At 42.6% G+C, this 20,397-nt stretch overlaps 1 protein-coding gene across 1 annotated transcript in view; it reads right to left on the bottom strand.

The window, feature by feature from the left end:
- The window catches only part of LOC307256041 (choline transporter-like protein 5-A), a gene marked incomplete at both ends in the record, with an annotated part of 65,763 nt that overhangs the window by 9,613 nt on the left and 35,753 nt on the right, over positions 1-20,397 (bottom strand). The window contains 3 exons of the mRNA XM_080034907.1: positions 1,509-1,640; positions 7,188-7,300; positions 18,047-18,130. Of these exons, the coding sequence (XP_079891033.1) occupies positions 1,509-1,640; positions 7,188-7,300; positions 18,047-18,130 (329 nt within the window). The remainder of the gene's footprint in view (positions 1-1,508; positions 1,641-7,187; positions 7,301-18,046; positions 18,131-20,397) is intronic.

Here is a 20,397-nt window from a genome sequence, read left to right as displayed (position 1 = left end):
CTCGGCTCTTTACCATTGTGGCGGAGAGTGGTAAAACACATTCAGATGGTTGATAAAGGGATGTGTTGTGACCATATATGGTTAATTGGAGGCGTTTCTGAATGCAAATGGGCTGAGCGTGAACGAGCATGACACTTAAGAACATGTGGGATTTATCAAGATTGATGACTTACTGGTGTGCGTACGATAGGCCAGCGCACGTTTGATAAATACCGATTTTTTTGTACTTAAGCACATACTAAATTTCATTCGTAAGAGTGAATTTAGAACCTTTTCTACGCACTGTTGATAAATGAGGCCCCAGGTCTTTTCAATAGGGTGCAGATTTATTTAAAAAAAAAGTATACCATTGATCTCTTTGTTTCAAGACCCCTGGGGGGGGGGGGACTTGGGGCTGGGGGTGGGGGTGGAGAGGGAACCAAGGAGGGAGATTAAATATATATGCATGAAAATAATAGAACATTATAGAACATTAAGCTTAAGTATAATAAAGCTGGTGATAACAAGAAACTTCTTGTGTGGGACTCTGTGTCACTTTGTGTATATATGTGTGTGCGTGTGTGTGTGTGTGTGTGTGTGTGTGTGTGTGTGTGTGTGTGTGTGTGTGTGTGTGTGAGAGAGCAGAAGAAAACATTATCCAAACATGATACACTGAAGTCTTGCTCAAAATCCCAAATAATAGTAATATTAAATCAATCCGATGAAAATGTTCAGGACAATAATAATTAATGAATCCATAACCTGAATTAATGAATGTGTACAGATTATTATTATTATTATTATTATTATTATTATTATTATTATTATTATTATTATTATTATTATTATTATTATTATTATTATTATTATTATTATTATTATTATTATTATTATTATTTTTCTTCCTTTTCCTTTCCCTATATATATACACACAGTATATTTAGTACACAGGTTACAAAAACAATGTCTGATTAAGTTTTTTTGCACGGTTGGTAAATGACAAATGAGGCATGATGCATGAATAAGGCAGATGTGTCAACAATTGTCTGATAAGCCCAGCTTCATTAAGGATTGAATGATTAGGACATGTAATTTGAACAGTCTGATATTGATGTTAGAAAGCAGCTACAAGGAACCTTTAAATATTTGTGAAACATTCCAATTTTTCATCTGATGATCTTTTTTTTTAAAACAGCAAACAAGATCAGTGCAAAGATAAGATTTTTTTGGGGCATTTCAAGTTTATTTGATAGGACAGAGTTGAAATGGGGAGACAGAGAGAGAGGGGGGGATGACCTGCAGTAAAGGTCCACGGGTCGGATTCGAACCCGCGACCACTGCAACGAGGCCTGAGCCAATATGGTACATGCTCTATCCACTACGCCACCGGAGCACCCCGAAAGATAGATATTTTTATATAGTTTTTCTTAATGGCTTTGTGCGGTTGCGGTCACTGTCTGTAAATTTGAACTACAGCTGGCCTTGTAAAAAAAATGTAAAGACATGTGATAAAAGAGAGACAGACTTACATAGTATGAACCAGGTCTGTGTGAGTTGTAGATAGACCTGTAGGTCAGTGTGAAGGCCCATCTCTGCAATGGAAACATCAGAGCCTGACATGTGTCTGAGCTGGGACAACTTCATGGAGCAGAACCACATACCTGTGCACACAAGCACACACACACACACACACAAAGAGGATTTTGAAGAAGACTAGCAGGAGATCTCAGAACACGTTGCACAATGTATTTTAGTATTTATGCCTTATATTGTGAAGTTCTATCATTTCAAATATGTGATTTTATAAACGTTTTGCTGTGCGCTATTAAAATGATGGATAATGGTTGAATTGTTGTGTTATAATCTGCTTGTGTTTACCTCTGTTACGCAGCCATCAACGCAAAGTCAAGTGTTGCTTAATCATGCACCAAATTAACCTCATAAAAGATGAAATCAGCTATTCTGGAGACACTTTTTGTCAAAATCAGTGAATAGCTCCTCACAATCCGCTACTTGTCCATACAGTGTGTACATTTAAAAAAAACACTGATGATAATACACATCCTATGCTCTGTAAACTGGTATGTTGCTAGCTAAGGTTGGCGCCCTTTGTTTATACCCGTTGTTTACACCAGTTAACAGGGCCTAGGCTGTGTATTAACACTGGATTTTTTTTCAGCGCACACACATGGATGGACAGTTAGCAGATCTTGAGGAGATATTCACTGATTTTGACAAAAAAGTGATTTTGACAATGGCCGCGTTTCCCAGATTCGTTAAGAGCCTCTTTGGAGCTCAGTGCTTCTTTGGAGCGCTCTTAAGAACGCTGTGAAAGAAGAATGCGTTTCCCAGAGTCGTTCTTAGCGAAAAAAGCTCTTTCACTAAGACGGAACTGTACGACGGCGCTGACCCACTCTTACAACCTTCTTAGCGACCAAATCGTCAGTGATCATGCCGCGTCAGGGAAATTTATTTCCTCCACTTTTCGGAATAATAAGACAATGCTCAATGCGGACCTGGCACAATAAACATAAACTAATAGTAGAGAGAAAAAAATGTTTTAATGAATTAGACGTTTACGTTTTCCACACACATGTGAGTTTATAGTACTACACATAAAAAAACATCAACAACCCTGTGGCATTTCACAGATATCAAGGAAACAAATTTAATTGAACAGCTGAACCTCATCCAGAGCGGCTACACCTGCTACAAAGGCGTTGCCAAAGTCCACGTGTGTGAGAAACCATGGCTGCAATACAACACATTCTCGCTGCGAACCAACAATCGCCGTGCGCGAAGCCAGACGTTTTACATAAATGCATACATGCGTCGGCACTTCTCCCCACTGGACGTGCTATCAGACCGGGCCGTCCAGGCAAAGTACCGGCTGCCCCATGCGTAGATCCAACAGCTGATCACTCTGGTGTCTCCACACATCCAGAGCAACCCGCTGCAATTTTCCCTTCAGCCCGGAGATGCAGCTCCTGACTGCGCTGCGTTTTTAGGAACATATCAACCTCTTCTGAGGTCCAACAACCCCAGCCCCTACCCCTTTACCACCAGTCACCAAGCAAGCACTGATCACTAAACCATAAACCACCACATCACCCATATCAACTGTCAGGCCTGAAGGCTGAAATAAATAAACAGAACCAGCAGATGTAGGCTACATGTAACGTCCTGCACACTATCATTTATTGCTGCAGTGTCCGCGTGCTTTACCTGAAAGTCTGGCACTGGAATGTTAAGGAAGTAGTGTTGCATACAGTATGTGGGAGTATAGTGTCCACGTTTCTGAGGTGACCATGTAACAAGTGGGAAATTAGTGGCAAAACATGCTGTGCTGAAAGGGCGCACAATACGCACACGTTTTGATCCTACGCTTAGATAAATTACAAATTGCCTGGGACTTTTTGTTGCTATAGGTTTGACACCCTCATTTCAATGCAAAATTATCCACACAATACATGGTTGAAAAGGAAACCAAAGTAGTTTATCGAAACCATATGGGGGAGGGGTTACTCCGCGCTGTCTTTACTGGGCGTCTGCATCACCTGCAACAAAGGGAGATTGATTAGTGAAACCTTCTCACTCTTCCTTTTTGTTTGGTTCTGGAACTCCTGCCACTTCTTCCTCACAGCACGCCAGTCACGCAGGCCACATGGCTGGAGGGGGACATATTTTCGGCTATGGCCTGCCAAACACGGTTCTTCACCGTGATGTTCTTTTTGCCCCTTGTTCCCCCGAATAAAACATCCCGGTGCGGCCAGTCCTCGCCCACTAAGACGCCCATCTCCTCCGCGGTAAACAACGGTGCCCGCTTGTTTCTTTTGCTGCCGGTTTCTTCCATTCTCACGTGTGTGCCTATATCCACGGGGGTATATATGCGACACTTGTTGCCACACACACACAGACACAAACACACACACACCCGTACCCACACATCCCCACACACACACGATACATGCGTAGTCTAATTCCACCTGTGTGTGGGGGACCACGGGGCGCTGTGTGTGACTTATACACTGATAGAGGTGGGTGATCGATTTGCCTGGCATCGATTTATTCAGTTTCAGCCCCACCGCGGTGGACAGCTCCCACTAAGAGCGTCTTTCGATGCTTCTTTCGCTTCATCTTACGGCTCTCCAAAGAAGGGACTTAAAACGGCATCTGGGAAACACCCGTATCTTAGCGCTCCTTCTTAGGCGAACCCTTCTTTGGTCCCAAAGAACGATCGAACCTTTAAATCAGAGATCTTGGTCAGACGTCCCTGCACTAGAGTAGAGTTACCCTCTACAGCAGGGGTGTCAAACTCATTTTGGTTCGAGGGCCACATACAGCCTCTCTGATCTCAGGTGGGCCGGACCAGTAAAATAATGGCAAAATAACCCCAAATCCCTAACTTGTGTTTTTCAGTAATATGCTTTATCACTCAGCCTACATTTGTAACCTACATTATCAGGGATCACAAGGGATCTCTGTACCCCCCAGGAAATGTCTTAGTAAAGGTTGCTGCTGGCCATGGGAATAGGAGGTGTGGCGCAGTGCGCCGCAGCAAAAGTTTTGGGGGTATTTTGCTCAAAGATGCCAATGTGCACTAATGAAATAAACAACTGTTTATTTGAATACACAAATACAACAGGCACTGACCTTACAGTTGTCCAATTTTGTTTACTATATGTACAGGTACACATTTTGTGCAAACATGCAGACTGTACAAAATACAATTAAATAAAAGTGCAACTTCTACTGTTTTGATTCATTTTTAAATACAGAGGTTATTGGTTGTTTTGGAATTCGTTTTTCCCAATTTAAAACATAAAAATAAAGCAGCATTGAAAATTAGGAAATAAATCTTGTAGGCCTACACTAGCATGCTCCTGCTCGTTTTGCACACACAGAGCCGCAGACACACCGCGCTTGCTAGTACATTAATTGTTCAGCACTAAAAATAATTTATTTTTTATTTTTATTAAAAAGTAATAAAATAAAATGTACTAAAAATAATAATTATTTTTTTTTTTTGGTTTTTACTTTGCCATAAAGCACTGGAGGAAACATTAATAGCGGTGAAGCAGGATTGCCATTTACCATTTCCCACGTTGCTAAAATGTGCTTTTTTTTATTTAGGCTGCCCCCTAGCGGCAGGAGTGAACATTTCTTTAAAAATTCATAACTCCTCACAGGAATGGGCTAGAGACTTACTTTTTTTTTGACATACTCAGAAATCTATGCTCTACAGGTCGCGGGCCTGATCAAATCATCTCGCGGGCCGGATCCGGCCTGCGGGCCGTATGTTTGACACCCCTGCTCTACAGTATAGCTCTTTCAGCCATCAATCATTGAAACTAGCCAAACCAGGGAAACTCTTGAGTCACCACAGTTCAGTGGAGCTTTGCCACCCATTACCTATAAGTATAAGGACCTAACTCTTATATACAGTATTTAATATATATTCAGATGGCCAGGACGATGATGATTATGATGGTGACTATGTCATTGTGAGCTTTGCAGGTAAAACCACCTAGACCTGCCAGGCCTTGTTAAAGAAAATTGAACTTCAATCTTTGTAAAATATTTACTTTACATAAACCTTAAATTAGTAATTTTCTAATGGAGTTGTCTTGCTTTTATATACACTCAACAAAAATATAAACGCAACACTTTTGTTTTTGCTCCCATTTTTCATGAGATGGACTTAAAGATCTAAAATTCATTCCAGATACACAATATTACCATTTCTCTCAAACATTGTTCACAAATCTGTCTAAATGTGTGATAGTGAGCACTTCTGCTTTGCTGAGATAATCCATCCCACCTCACAGGTGTGCCACATCAAGATGCTGATCTGACATCATGATTAGTGCACAGGTGTGCCTTAGACTGTCCACAATAAAAGGCCACTCTGAAATGTGCATTTTTTTTGCTTTATTGGGGGTCTGGGGACTCAGAACCAGTCAGTATCTGGTGTGACCACCATTTGCCTCATGCAGTGCAACACATCTTCTTCGCATAGAGTTTATCAGATTGTCAATTGTGGCCTGTGGAATGTTGGTCCACTCCTCTTCAATGGCTGTGCGAAGTTCTGAAACGCCTTTGGAGACGGCTTATGGTGGAGAAATGAACATTCAATGCACGAGCAACATATCTGGTTGACATTCCTGCTGTCAGCATGCCAATTGCACGCTCCCTCAATGCTTGTGGCATCTGTGGCATTTTGCTGTGAGACAAAACTGCACATTTCAGGGTGGCCTTTTATTGTGGACAGTCTAAGGCACACCTGTGCACTAATCATGATGTCAGATCAGCATCTTGATGTGGCACACCTGTGAGGTGGGATGGATTATCTCAGCAAAGCAGAAGTGCTCACTATCACACATTTAGACAGATTTGTGAACAATGTTTGAGAGAAATGGTAATATTGTGTATCTGGAATGAATTTTAGATCTTTAAGTCCATCTCATGAAAAATGGGAGCAAAAACAAAAGTGTTGCGTTTATATTTTTGTTGAGTATAGCATTACAGTTTATGAGATATATATAAATGGCACAATTTACCCCAACATAATCTCTCCAAAGGCACAACTTGCCCCGCATTGGGGGCCAGTTGTGGGACAAGACCACTTTTTTTCCAAAAGCTATATATTATAGCTAGATATTTTTGCCAGGGATGCAACACATCCTGAAATATAAAAACTGTAGATATTTTAGTTGGAGACATTACTGTCAAGGCCACTTTGAGTAAAAAGTGGCACAACTTAACCCACTCTCCCCTAAGTACTTATTATTATTATTATTTTCTCACTGCTTAACTAATTGAACTTTATTGTTGTGTAAAATAATGTTGTCTTCTTCCTTTCCCCTTTTTTCCTTTCTTCACTCCCTTCTCTTAGTTCAGTGCCTGTAATTTTTCAAATTATCTGTATGTTGTACCACGATATCCCCTGTTTTGTTTACCTTGTTGTTTAATGTTGTTGTTATTTGTCTGCACACATTCTGTCTTGTACAATTTCACCAATAAATGAAATAATAATAATAATAATAATAATAATAATAATAATAATAATAATAATAATAATAATAATAATATAAAGCATGCCATATGTAGAAACGCCATATGTAGAAACGCTGCTTTTATTTGAAAAACTAAACCAAAAAAAGCTAAGGGTAATTTGCGTTAAAGAGTGCAGAGCCCTGATTACACACCATATGCCAGCAGCAGCACCACAGTGAGGATGGTTGTCCACAACATCAACCCAGCTGTGAACCTCAGCAGCAGGATGAAGAGCAGGCTCACAGCCATGGACAACAGCAGACCTCTGTTACAGATACAAGGGAGAACAAACACATTATTAAAATGAAAGCAACCATGGATGGAGTTGCAACTTGAAACTTAAATACACACAATCACTTCTCTGAAACCGATTTCCAATGCATCAGTGTTGTAAGGGGGAGGGAATGACAAAAAAGTTTTCATGTAAGATTGTATTTTTGGCGTAGTTTTGTAATGTTGGCGCTGGTGAGAAACTGCATTTTGTTTCAGTGGTGTATGCAATTACAGCTCTGAAATGACAATAAAGTAAATGTTGAAATCTTGAATTTTAATAGTTACATTGACTTTAATAATTTCACTTTAAATGCTGGGAAAATCCAGTTAATGGCTATTTTTGGTAGACTTTTATTCCTGCAATAGTTCAATGTATTTACTCTCTGTTGTCCCTTTGTATAGTTGTTTCTAACTTTCTATTGTTGGAGGGGGGGGGGGTCAGCCCTTGCTTTGTGGATTCAGGTTGCCTTCAAACACACAAAGGATTATGTTAAAAAGGATGCAGCATAAAATTCTGTGCAATTCAGCAGTTCAGTAAGAGCAATAACGGCTTTGCAAAAAGCACTGCACACAGTATTATTTGTTTTAATGATATCTGGCCGTTTGCGAACACTGGCTATAACAGAAATCTTCCATAAAATCCCAGGTTTCACTATAAGCTATTTTAACTAGTATGACATTTACTTTGACATGAAATGGGGTGGGTTATACAATCCTTCACATTTTATTTGAAGACGCAGTAGATCACACACACACACACACACACACACACACACACAGTGGTTGCGTTCCGAATCGCATACTTTCTACTATATAGTATGTAGAAAAAAGATTTAGGATGTCCCGATTCTTGTGGCCAGATTTAGGATGGTTAGAATACCCGGATGGTCTACTTCATGCGGCCAAGATTGTTAGTGTTGAAAAGTGCATCCTATTTGGGCGATTCTGACCCACAATCCAGTGCGCACGTGAAGTGACGTAACATCGACGAAGCCTATAGGTCCATGTTATGAAAACAAACGGGGATGCGACGGATATAAAATCAAGAGGCAAGATCAAGGCGCAATGTTATGATGAAATAAGAGAGAAAAGTATGTCCCAATAGTATGCCTACTGCATCCTAACTAGATTCTTTTTATCGTCAGATGTAGTATGTAGAATAGAAAAAAGAAAGAGTATGCGATTCGGAACGCAACCAGTGTCATGGTCTGTCTTTGTCCTGTCTTGTGTTGGTGGTTTCCTGTTTTATTTTGGTATCTCTGTCTTGTTTCCTCCCCATGTCCTGTCTAGCTTCCCTCTTGTTGATTGCTGTTCCCTTCCCTGATGTGTTTCACCTGTGTCTCGTTATGTCTTGTATATATACTCCTTGTGTTCCTTTGTTCCTTGTCTGTGCATTATGGTTTGTCGTGTCGGTGAGTCTTTGTCCTGTGGGTTCTCTCTGTTCCCTGTGGGTTCTCTCTGTTCCCTGTGGGTTCTCTCTGTTCCCTGTGGGTTCTCTCTGTTCCCTGTGGGTTCTCTCTGTTCCCTGTGGGTTCTCTCTGTTCCCTGTGGGTTCTCTCTGTTCCCTGTGTTACTTTTGTTCCTGAACTTTTTGCCTGTTGGCCTTTTTTGTTACCTTTTTGAGCTTAATAAATTATTCTTTGCTACGACGTCTTGCATTTGGGTCCTGCTTGCCTGCCTGTCTGCCACACAGTAACACACAGTATACTACACATTTGGAGAAATACTGTACACACACACAGCTTTCCTCTCTTGCCTTTTTTGCAGCAAAGGTTTTGCTTTCAGCTGTGATTCCCCACCAGCTAGAGCTAAAATACTCAAAATGCACCGTTCAAATTATTATGCACAACAGAGTTTCAAAACATTTTATAGGTTGTAAAGAACAAAAAATGGTAATTTGTTGAATTTGCAGGATGTGAAGGTCATATTTAGTGAAATCAAAAGCTATTTCAATCAAAAACATCTTAACAGGCCAAGTTACATGTCAAAATAGGACCCCCTCTTTGATATCACCTTCACAATTCTTGCATCCATTGAACTTGTGAGTTTTTGGAGCGTTTCTGCTTGAATATCTTTGCAGGATGCATAGCCTCCCATAGCTGCTGTTTTGATGTGAACTCCCAACCTCATAGATGTTTTGCTTGAGGATGCTCCAAAGGTTCTCAATAGGGTTGAGGTCAGGGGAAGATTGGTGCCATACCATGAGGTTCTCTCCTTGTATGCCCATAGCAGACAGTGGCCCTCATTTATCAAACTTGCGTGGAAACTGGTGCAGATTCTGGCGCAAATACCTCCCTACGCCAGGTTTCGTGTGGGATTTATCAAACAGTCGTATCTCGCCAATCTCAGCGTACGCCAGGCCATTATTGATAAATGCGGCGGCTGAAAACGATCGTATCACGCCCCTATATTTTCTCAGTTTAGAGGCCTCGCCCAGAGGTTTTACGACATGGATATGCGCATTACGGCACAGAAGAGGAACTTCTCTGAAGTAGAAATTGACAGAATAACAGCGAAAGTAGAAAAAAAGAGAGGTTGCGTTCCGAATCGCATACTCTTTCTTTTTTCTATTCTACATACTACATCCGACGATAAAAAGAATCTAGTTATGATGCAGTAGGCATACTATTGGGACATACTTTACTCTCTTATTTCATCATAACATTGCGCCTTGATCTTGCCTTTTGCTTTTATATTGTCGCATCCCCGTTTGTTTTCATATGGAGGCTTCGTCGATGTGACGTCACTTCACGTGCGCACTGGATTGTGGGTCAGAATCGCCCAAATAGGATGCACTTTTCAACACTAACAATCTTGGCCGCATGAAGTAGGACATCTGGGTACTTCTAACCATCCTAAATCTGGCCACAAGAAACGGGACATCCAAAATCTTTTTTCTACATACTATATAGTAGAAAGTATGCGATTCGGAACGCAACCAGAGTTTCATTTCGGAGCATTACAAGCGGCATCAAAGAACGACAGAAGGCAGCAGTTAGGAAGGAAATAACTGCTGCGGTCAACAGCGTTGGTGTTGACAAACGATCTCCAGCTGAGGATTTTGCATTTTAGGTTTACATCAATAGGCTACTATCGCTCAAATGCTATAAAACAGCATACAATTATATGTTGCCATTTCTTTACATTGATGAAGAAAAAGTGGTCTGACTCAAAAATCGCCACTAAAAAAAGCGTGTTGCTGTTCTGAAATGCAACCAACTGAGGGTGCGGGCATAATAATAATAATAATAATAATAATAATAATAATAATAATAATAATAATAATAATAATAATAAATTTGATTTATATAGCTTCTCTCACTCAGAGCACTTTACAAAAACAATAAACAAACAAAAATAACATGTAGAGTTGGGTTGGTGGGTGAACTAGGGGTAGGCAGAGGAGAAGAGATGGGTCTTGAGTTTGGACTGGAAGATGGTGAGGGACTCAGAGTCACGGATATGTTGGGGGAGGCTGTTCCAGAGCCTGGGAGCTGCCCTGGAGAAAGCTCTGTCACCAAAGCTGCAGAGTTTAGATGTGTGGGTGGAGAGGAGACTGGCTGAGGAGGATCTGAGGGCCCGAGGGGGTTGATAGGGGGAGAGGAGGTCAGTGAGATATGGGGGGGGGGGGGGGGGCAGATGGTGGAGGGCTTTGTAGGTGAGGACCAGGAGTTTGTAATCGATCCGGAATGAAATGGGGAGCCAGTGGAGCTTTTTGAGGACTGGGGTGATGTGGTTCCACAAGTTGGTGTGAGTGAGGAGACGGACAGCTGTATTCTGGACACGTTGGAGTCTGTTGATGGAGGTGGTGCTGATGCCGGCAAGGAGTGAATTACAATAGTCAAAGCGGGAGGAGATGAAGGCATGGATGAGTCTATCAGCAGCGTGGGGTGTGAGGGAGGATCTAATCTTTGCAATATTACAGAGGTGATAGAAGGAGGTTTTGACGGTGTGACGGATGTGGGGTTCAAGGGAGAGGGTGGGATCAAAAACTACGCCAAGATTGCGGGCCTGGGGGGAGGGGGAGACCATGGTGCCATCAATAGTGAGTGTGTGTGGGTGGGGTGGGGGGGTTGTGAGTTTGCTGAGGGTGGATTTGGAGCCAATTAGGAGGAGTTCAGTTTTGTTGCTGTTGAGTTTGAGGAAGTTATTTTTCATCCAGAGTGTAAGGGAAGACAGGCAGGATTCAATGTGGGAGATGGGGGGGTTGTGGGGGGATTTGGTACTGAGGTAAATTTGGGTGTCATCAGCATAGCAGTGGAAGTCCATTGAGAAATGGCGAAGTAACTGACCAAGGGGGAGGAGGTAAATGATGAAGAGGAGGGGCCGAGTACAGAACCTTGTGGAACACCTTGTGTGACGGTGACTGTGGCAGATGTGTGGTTGTGGAGGGAGATGAAGTTAGATCTGTCAGAAAGATATGAATGAAGCCAGCTGAGTGCAGTACCTTCGATACCGAGAAACAGATGCACCAACTGTCCGGTAATGGTCCCCATAAAATAAATACACGTCTGCAGAGATTTGAACACTAAAAAGTGCGTCAAATAAATAAAATGTTAAACTGAATGTTGTGCCGTGTATCTTTTATCATAAAGAGCAGTGTAGGCCTACTACATATTTAATACTGTGGCTAACATTTTGAATGAATGCAGCCCCCGTGCCTCAGTGTCCCCCCAGCTGCTCCAGACGGAGACAACGCAGTCCCATGCAGCGTGGCCGGTGTGTGCACTATTGAATCAGTGCTCCTACTCAGTTGCACACTGTAGTGAATATGTACATGGGTTCATTCATTCATTAAGACTTTTGACTCTAAAGTGAATTAAGACTTTGTTTCTGACTCAAAATGTTGGTGTCAAAACCCCCAACATTCCTCTGGTTGAAGCCAAGGCTTTATCTGTGTTTTCACACCTTGTGGTTGCTCTGTCCTGACCCAAGACATGATGTCCCACATGACTCCTGTCTCTTCTGCCATTGGTCAGAAGTCGTTTTGCTGTTTTGATGATAGCTAGTGAGCTGGCTACATGCTCTCTCTCTTCTCCACGCACCACCCAACAGACTGGGGGTGCTACTGAAGAACCAAAGGACCAGTTCTTCCGAACTGAATCAAGACCGACCCTGCCAAGCAAAACCCCTGTTCCACCCAGAACCTCTCACACTGCAACAAACGCTGTGTATCATCATCTGGTATCGTATGAACTTCTGGGCAGTTAGCTTAGCTTAGCAGGAACACATGGCCTAAAGGACTGTTATCTTGGAAATGTATATTTACTGATTTTGAACTGTTCATTGTTACTTTGTAATTGGGTTTACAATACGGTGATATTACATTGAACTTATTGGTTAGATACCCAAACATTTATGTTGATTTGAATTAACCTTAGGGGAACACACAGGCTCAAGCTCTTCAATGACACAGAGGTATTCTTTGCAGCATGAGATGGTGCATTGTCATGCATGAAGATGATTTTACTACGGAAGGCACTGGTTTTTGTACCACGGAAGAAAGTGGTCAGTCAGAAACTGTCACAACTTCAGCCAGCATTTAGTTTTTTTCACATTGTTTCCTAGTTCTAATACTCATGTCATTTCAGACCCCTCCTGCTCTGCACTAGCTCCTAATTACATTCACCTGGTCTGCCCATACTCACCTGCTCCCCATCAGCTAATCAGCCCCTCAGTATATATTCCACTCCATTTCCCCTCAGTCAGTTGCCAGATTGTTTAGTGTGTTCCCCAAGCTCTCCAGCTTCCGGACATTATCCTGCATCTCGATCCTGCCTGCTATTTGTTTTTGACCTGCATTCTGGACTTTGGACCTCCCTTTTGCCTGCCCCAACTGGATTTGTTTGCCATGCTGTCTGTCGACCTGGTTTGTCATCCGCTTCCCAAAATCTGTTTCTAAACCTGAACTGCATCCAGTGTCTTGCTATTGGGTTCTTGTCTGTCATTTTCCTGAAACCCTGACAGAAACTCAACATACTTTGCCGAGGTCATTTTCACACCGTCAGGGACCCTAAAGGGGCATACCAGCTCTCTCCCCATGATTCTGTCCCAAAACATGACTCCGCCACCTCCTTGCTGACGTCGCAGCCTTGTTGGGACATGGTGACCATTCACCAACGATCCACTACTCCATCCATCTGGACCATCCAGGGCTGCACAGCACTCATCAGTAAACAAGACTGTTTGAAAATTAGTCTTCATGTATTTCTGAGCCCAGTGCAACGGTTTCTGCTTGTGAGCATTGTTTAGGGGTGGTTGAATAATAGGTTTATGCACAGCGGCAAACCTCTGGAGGATCTTACACCTTGAGGTTCGCGGGACTCCAGAGGCACCAGCGGCTTCAAATACTGCTGCTTTGTAATGGCATTTTAGCAGCTGCTCTCCTAATCACTGTACTTCCCCCCTTTTTTGTGAAGCGACCTTGGGTACCTTGAAAGGCGCTATATAAATTCAAATTATTATTATTATTATTATTATTAATCCAATTAATTTGTCTGGCAGAAATCTTCCTCATTATGCCTTTATCTGCACCAACCCATCTGTGCTCTGAATCAGCCACAAAACTCTTCACAGTACAATGATCACACTTCAGTTTCTTTGAAATATCTATTGTTTTCATACCTTGTCCAAGGTATTGCACTATTTGACGCTTTTCGGCAGCAGAGAGATCCTTTTTCTTTCCCATATTGCTTGAAACATGTGGCCTTCTTAATAATGTGGAACGTCCTTCTTAAGTAGTTTTCCTTTGATTGGGCTCACATGGCAAACTAATTATCACAGGTGTATGAGATTAATTTCAATGATCCAAGGCGTCCTGAGACACAATATCATTCATGAGTTTCATTGAAAAACATTAACTGTGACACTTCAATCCAATTTGCATAATAATTTGGAACAAGGTGTATATACTTAACTTTTTTGGAAACCTATGGCTTTCACTTCAAAGACAACATTTTTGACTCCACTACATTTCCAGGTAGCTTGTCGTTACTCGTTACTTCCTCAGGCAACGCTTTGAAGTCATCTGTTAATTTATTTTCTTAAATGCAATTGGCCACTCTCAATGTTTGACTCGCTTTGCTTAAAATGTTTAGACTACTGTGGTAGCCGAATTCCCCGTCGCGACCAGGACAAAGGGTGAGACTGGACAATCATCATTGTGTGTTTCAGGTTTATTTCAGGAGAGATTTCCATCAGACATTTACAGAGGATTTCATGGAGCATCGAAGCAGCCTGAGGCCGCAATGGCACTGAAGTTGCTAGTTACAGGACCCGTTTATATCTGTGTGTGTGTGGGGTATCATGTGTCTTAATATCTGCAAATAGACATATCGTTTCATTGCTTGTGCGGCACAAAGTTGAACACACGTCCATCTAGGGATCTGACGTTAACCTTTAGAGTCTCTCTGCTCAGCACTCTTGATGAATACCATTCAAATCTACCACATTCCTCCATTTAGAAGTAACTACTTCTACCAAAATCAGATGTAACCATACATATTTGAATGGCCTAACAGAAACCTCCAAGAAAACACAGAAACACTCTTTATGAGTAATGTAGAAGACAATGCATCGGTGTAACACATTACTGCAGCAAACTACATATGAATGGGACCAACAATGCAACTGCTTAAACACTGAACGAAGATAAAATGAGAATAGGGTGCGAGAGCCCTCTGCAGCCGAATCTCAAGAGTCTCAAATTCAGATATTTCGAAACGTGATCAGCTTGCATGGGAAATGTAGTCCATCCAACTTTGGCACAGAGGATGGCTCCTCCATTTCAAAATTGGCAGACTCCGCCAGACGTGGAATTTGGTGGCCAGCGGCCCAGGAAAGTCCAAGCTGGTATGCGGTTGGTATGCGTTTGACCATCTCCTCTATCAGCCATGACCACGGAATGCACTTGCGACAGCGCGGGGGCAGTACCCCGAGCAGTCAGCTTTCTTGATGACAGACATTGGTCTCCAATCTTTTTCCTCAGTTTTTTAGCGTACATAAAGCACAGAGCGACGTAACAAGCTCGAATCCAGTCCAGCCTTTTTCCCAAAGTCTTAGTCAATAAAACAAGCACACGGTTCTTTCATATAACAGTGGAACTACTGGATACCTGGCCATAACGGAGCCTCTGTGTTTAGTCCCCCAGCCCGGACGCTCACGCCGTGACCTTGAACTTGGCACAGAGCACATCAGCCGTTTACACCTCATCTCCCGTAGCAGTTCTCAGTTATTTTTAGGTACTGGAACAGACATGAACCTTTCAACTTGAGCGTTCATCTGGGATTCCCACTTTGTTCTGCATTTCCTCTCATCAGATGATTTCCGTCCAAGTACAGGTAGATTACATTGTGTTCCTGTTATATCCGTTATCGTGACGCCAAATGTGGTAGCCGAATTCCCCGTCGCGACCAGGACAAAGGGTGAGACTGGACAATCATCATTGTGTGTTTCAGGTTTATTTCAGGAGAGATTTCCATCAGACATTTACAGAGGATTTCATGGAGCATCGAAGCAGTCTGAGGCCGCAATGGCACTGAAGTTGCTAGTTACAGGACCCGTTTATATCTGTGTGTGTGTGGGGTATCATGTGTCTTAATATCTGCAAATAGACATATCGTTTCATTGCTTGTGCGGCACAAAGTTGAACACACGTCCATCTAGGGATCTGACGTTAACCTTTAGAGTCTCTCTGCTCAGCACTCTTGATGAATACCATTCAAATCTACCACACTACTATAATTACCCCAAACAAACTATATCTACGGTATGCTGTCAAGAACTGGCCGTCCAGCATGAGCACGTTGAGCTACTATATATAAACCTTCTCTTCTCTCCAGATTAACATGTTGGCATGATTGTAAATTTGAGACGAACAATGATTAAAATGTAATATTATAATTTGAGCGAAATATGTGTCATTACACTTCACCACTTCTTCCCCTTGCCATTTTGAAACCCGGGTCCTACATTAAGCCTTTGCCTTTATCTAGCAAAAATGCACTTTGTACTTAAAAATACTTACGCTTTTTAAAGCAAGTACTCTGGTACTTTAACTTGAGTAAATATTTTACTGGGCAACTTTAACTTGTAGTTAAGTAGTATTTGACCAGGAGTACTGGTAGATTACTCTGTCTACCACTGGCGATCATTCCATTGGGTGAAAAGGAAGAGTGAAATGACACATCAAACATCCCTTTCATGTGAACATGCACAGAGTCTGAATGAGAAACCTGGTTTATCAAGTCAAGTTAATAAACTTCGTTGTGATACCCTTGTTATAGGTTTTATGGTACCAGTTAACACAACTAAAGCCGGACTATCTTGAAATCCATTCATAGTACATCACTCTATATTATGGTACTGCTAATAAAAACTGAATTTGCATGAGCACGTTGGTTAAGACTGGTCAACCTTAAAGCGGCTACGAGTAACATTTAAATATATTTTAAACAGCCTCATGTTTCCTCACATAATCATAAATTACCTTTAACAGCAAACGAGACCATCAGTGCAAAGAAATACGTTTTAATAGTTTTTATTACTGCGTTTGGTCTGGTCGCACACCCAGTCCGATTTTTGGTTCACGCGTGCATGCTCTATGGTCACATATCCATATTGGTCGCAGATTTCAGTGTGGCGCAGGAACGTGATTTGAGAAGCCTATCCCTCCAGGTGAGGGAAGGGGAGCGGGAGCCTTGTTTGAGACAGTTATTTGTCGTCATAATGACCGATAACGGAGCTGAACCATCAAAGAAAAAAAAAGAAAATGCAATGAAGAAAAGCTAAAAGGGAGAGTGATAGGCGGGCGGGAGGGCGTTGCCAAGCAACGTATACACAATTTCACGGAGCGAACCTAGACTGCAGTGTTTACTCCTAAATGAATGAGCGGTAGCCTACTAAAACAAAGTTTACTTTGCCTCACCAGCATCATCAGATGACCATTATTCATCAGAAATAGTCATTATTTACAACAACATAAACACATTACCTCATCGTGATCCATACTAACTGCCGTCTCTCGTTCATTTGCTTTGTGTGAGGACACAGACTCTTTCAGCTCCGTGAGAGGTGACACTGCATCAACTCATTGCAATCAGGTGTGTGTGTAGCACTGACTGGCATTAGTTGATGCTGTGTCACTAACCACTCTCACGGAGCCGAAAAGAGTCCGGTGCCCTCACACTTTCAACACACGGACATGCACTATATTGCTTCCTGATCATTTGAATCTCGCACGCCCAGCACGAGCTAGAAAACAGCTTCACGACAGCTGGCGTCGTAAAAATACTACCGCTTTTGTCCAAAGGGGACGCCAACGTGCCATTTTACTAGTAGTGGCTTTAACCAACTTTAATTTGTGACTGGTAGCTGGAGAGTTGCAAGTTCCCCCCCCCCCCCCCCCCTGCGCTGAGGAGCCCTTGAGCAATTACCCCAAATGGAATTATTTAGGTACTGCCTAAACACATACACCAGCTGCTCTCGTTTGCTGAAGTATTAACCTGTTTGCTGTAACCATGGGATTTAAAGATGACAAATTGTACGTCAATGTGACAGATTTCTTTTAACATCATAAAATTCATACATCAGCCAACTATCAAGCAATTATTATAATGTTCTGTGGGTGGTAATCAGACGGTGAGGAATAAGTGATGGTGACAACTTGGAAAACACTACTCAGAAACCTTAAAAAATTAAAACACAAATGCTGTTTCTCTGTTAGTGTATGTATAGTTACATGAGTATCCATGTCCATGACTTGGCAACATCCTCCACTATCTTCAAGCCCAGGTCCTTAGTGTCAATCAGTCCTGTTATACCGCTGCAAACACATGAGATCAATGAGTGTAAAAGGTGGATTAGACTAGGGGTGGGATGATACAAGAAATTGACGATCAATACAACGACGATATCACGATACGCAATATTTACGTGATCTATATATTACACAACATTTAATCTACAATACATCCCGATATCTGTGTAACTGAAGAAGAAAAAATACACATAAAAAGCCAAAAGGATTATGTATGTATTCACAGAACAGACACGAAAAGCTTATCAGAATCATTAGTGTGTAATCTGTTCGTCACTCACTGGCCAAGTGGCGCTGATCAAGATGGCAGCAGCTGCTCTGGGTGGTTTGGCAGGCTCCACTCAGGTGCAAAGATATTTTAACATTGCTGTTTTTAATCTTTTCCTAATCCTAATCTTTTAATCCACCTACTTTTTAAGATTATCTGGCCTTTAAACAATCTTGTGCATGGCATTTTGAAACTGTTCAGAAAGAATAAAGGCAAGCATGAACAAAGCAATGCCGGTTTGTACCTCCTCATCTGTGGCTTCCTACTACTGATACCGGTGTTGGTCACCTGTGATGCACCAGAGAATCTGGCCGCAAAAGACAACCATCCCCACAGGCCTACAACCGCTGATCCACTGGGCATTTTATCAGCAAATGCACAGTTCAAATTCTTAGGATTTGGATATGTCACAGCCTACACAAGGTTACTCAAGGACGGCCAGCTGCTGACGCCAGTACTCACAACTACAATCGGACGGCATAACAGCCAGTCTTCTGTCAAAATACTACTTCTATTGCTACTACTATCTGGAGATGTTCATCTAAATCCTGGACCCCTTTTTCGCTCACCAGCTATTTCAACCGAGCAAAATATCATCCCGATGCAGTCGGAATCGTCTGAAGTCACTCATCCATTCCAACCGGTTATTATCACAACCCCGCTGCAGCTCACCCAGACTCGGCAGACTCTGATGCAGGAGAGCGTCTGTCCTGGCATCGCCACGGGGGTCATGGGTCTTGGGAGTCGGCTCGCCGGAGGGGATACTGATCGGTGCGATTCCGCTGGGGAGACATGGATGGGTGGACGGGCTAGTCCACTTATCGATGTTCGAGGTATCGCGCTGGGTTCCCGGGTGTCCACGGCCGTGCTGGGAGAGCATGTCGGGCTAGTGCGGCGGCTACAGTCATACCCTTCGGGCTCGGATGGAAGCGCGGCGTTGAATAATCCCGCACTTGTTGCTGCTTCAGCGGCAATGGTGCTTGGCCAGTCCGGGGCCACCGGCGGCACTAACACGGGGGGAGTTCGGCGCTTGGTATTAATCCATACAGTACTCCAGCTATAAACTGTCACTCTCGCGGTGAACTGTTTGTGACAGCTGGCGAATGTCATCAAAGACGGTCGCCCGCAAGGGGAGAGGGGGTTGTAGCCGATTCAGTGGTCTGTACACTGACCATGGTCTCTGCCACAGACCACTGTGTGCCACCACCAGGGGGTGCTGGAGGTACTGGTACAGACCACTCAGCCAGTGGCACGGACCACTCAGCTAGTGGCACGGACCAGTCAGCGACCACATACAACTGGTCATGACCACTAAGGACCAGTGGTCATTGCCACTAGGGGCGCTAAAGCTAGTGGCACGGACCAGACAGTACTGCTCACTGGTCTCACTTGCTCTTCAACATGGCTGTAATAGCAATGCTTTTAAACATAGAGATCCATTGACTCTGCATTTATTTCATTATTGTAGCACTCTCTGATTTGTTTATAGCATAACTGAGGAAGAAGTTTTTTTTTTTAAATAAATAAAAAAGTCAGATATTTTATTGCAATTAGCTTATGCTGTAGGCTACTGACGCTTGGGCACACACACACACACACACACACTCACTCACTCACTCACTCACTCACTCACTCACTCACTCACTCACTCACTCACTCACTCACTCACTCACTCACTCACTCACTCACTCACTCACTCACTCACTCACTCATTAACTGACGGCACTCACACACGCTACTCTGGCACGGACCAGTCAGAGACCACATACCACTGTTAGGGGCGCTCAAGCAGGTAGCACGGACCACTCGGCGGTAACACTTTATATTAAGGTTCTTGTAGTAAGCCTTAGTTAATAGGTAATAAGGACCTTATTAGATGCTTATTAACATTAATTTGTGTTAATAAGACTATATATAAGTGTTAATAATAACATAATAAACACGTTGACAGTGTGATTATAAGACTTTTATAAGCACTTATAAGAAACTTCTTAACTATTTATTG

The sequence above is a fragment of the Ammodytes marinus genome (assembly GCF_949987685.1).
Source record: "Ammodytes marinus genome assembly, chromosome: 9".
NCBI classification, from domain to species: Eukaryota; Metazoa; Chordata; class Actinopteri; order Uranoscopiformes; family Ammodytidae; genus Ammodytes; species Ammodytes marinus.
This window is presented reverse-complemented; position numbering and strand designations above follow the sequence as displayed.